Genomic DNA, 1,259 nt, shown 5'->3' on the forward strand with positions numbered 1-1,259 from the left:
GGGGCGGGCGGGCCATTTTGAATAGCCCCGCCACGCTCCCGCCCAACCTTTCCTCACGAGCCCGCACCTGGGCCGCCCCACCACATCCATTTCAACACCCTCCTCCTGTCGGCCCCGGCCGCCCGCCAGCCCCGCCGCACGGGGTGGCCGCATGCCACCCTTTCCAGCCGCCTCCCCGCCTGGCGCTACCCCACACTCCCCTCCGCGCGGCCTGTCCCCCCAACTCCCGGACTCTCAGGGTGTCCAGGAGGTCGCCAAGCTCCTGATGGGCGGCAAGGACGTGGCCATGGTCAACACGGTCAAAGACGACGACGGCCCCGGCCACAAGTCCATCAAGCAGGTGCGGTATGGACGCCGCTCGCCGCGCCTGCTGCGTCCTGCTTGCTGCTCGCAGACGGGGCTGCTCGTCGGCGGCCCCCCCCCTCCGCGGCCTCCAGTGAGGGCGCGCGGAGCCCGGGTGTGCGGCAAAAAAGACCCTGCGCCAAATACGCAGCGACGCCCGCGCAGGGCCTGCTGCGAGGGCTTTGCGCCCTTGGCAATGTTCGCTACTCAGGCAGCCTGAAGCATGCTCGTTTTTGCATGTCTTTTGCCTATCCACGCACACACATGCACACACACACCCACACACACACACACACACGCACACACACACACATGCACACACACTCTCACACACACGCACGTTGCAGGAGCACTTGGTTGTTCCTGGTCGCGACCTGGTGCCGGCCCTATGGCACGTGCTGCACGCCCAAATGGCACAGGAGCCTGGTGGGTTGTCCGCCCGCGCTCTGGGCCGCACCGTCGGTCCTGTGCCCCTCGCTTGCGCCCCGCTCGCGGCCGCTTCGGGCTGTCTTCACCGCGCATTCGGCGTGCGGGCGCAGACTCCGCATGCGCCCCCTCTCGTGTTTCCGGCCCACCACAACCCTCCACCCAGCTCGCCTGCTTGACGCCCGCCCACCCTCCTGCCGCGTCTGCTCAACCTTCTCTCTCCCTCCTGCCACCTTCCTGCCACCTTCCTGCCTTGTCCCCGCCACATTCTTGCCCCTGCAGGCAGCTACAAGGTGATCGTATTCTTCACCACAGCCCGCGCTGCCCAGTTTTACGCCAACCTGATGCGCGCGGCCGGCGTCCAGGTGCGTGGGGCAGCCCCACTTAGGGTTTAGGGTTCAGGGTTTAAGGCCAGACACCAAGCTCTCTCCGCGCCCTCGGCCCCGCTGCCGCCGGCCGTGCCCGCCGTGGCCCGTTGCCGCCACAGGCGG

General features: G+C 68.1%; 1 protein-coding gene across 1 annotated transcript in view; it reads left to right on the forward strand.

The window, feature by feature from the left end:
* Nucleotides 1-1,259, forward strand: part of MNEG_5457 (DEAD-box ATP-dependent RNA helicase 25) — a gene marked incomplete at both ends in the record, with an annotated part of 6,001 nt that overhangs the window by 3,462 nt on the left and 1,280 nt on the right. Inside the window, 3 exons of the mRNA XM_014046070.1 lie at nucleotides 239-340; nucleotides 690-768; nucleotides 1,051-1,133. Coding sequence (XP_013901524.1) covers nucleotides 239-340; nucleotides 690-768; nucleotides 1,051-1,133 — 264 coding nt within the window. The remainder of the gene's footprint in view (nucleotides 1-238; nucleotides 341-689; nucleotides 769-1,050; nucleotides 1,134-1,259) is intronic.

The sequence above is a fragment of the Monoraphidium neglectum genome, assembly GCF_000611645.1.
Source record: "Monoraphidium neglectum strain SAG 48.87 unplaced genomic scaffold scaffold00814, whole genome shotgun sequence".
NCBI classification, from domain to species: Eukaryota; Viridiplantae; Chlorophyta; class Chlorophyceae; order Sphaeropleales; family Selenastraceae; genus Monoraphidium; species Monoraphidium neglectum.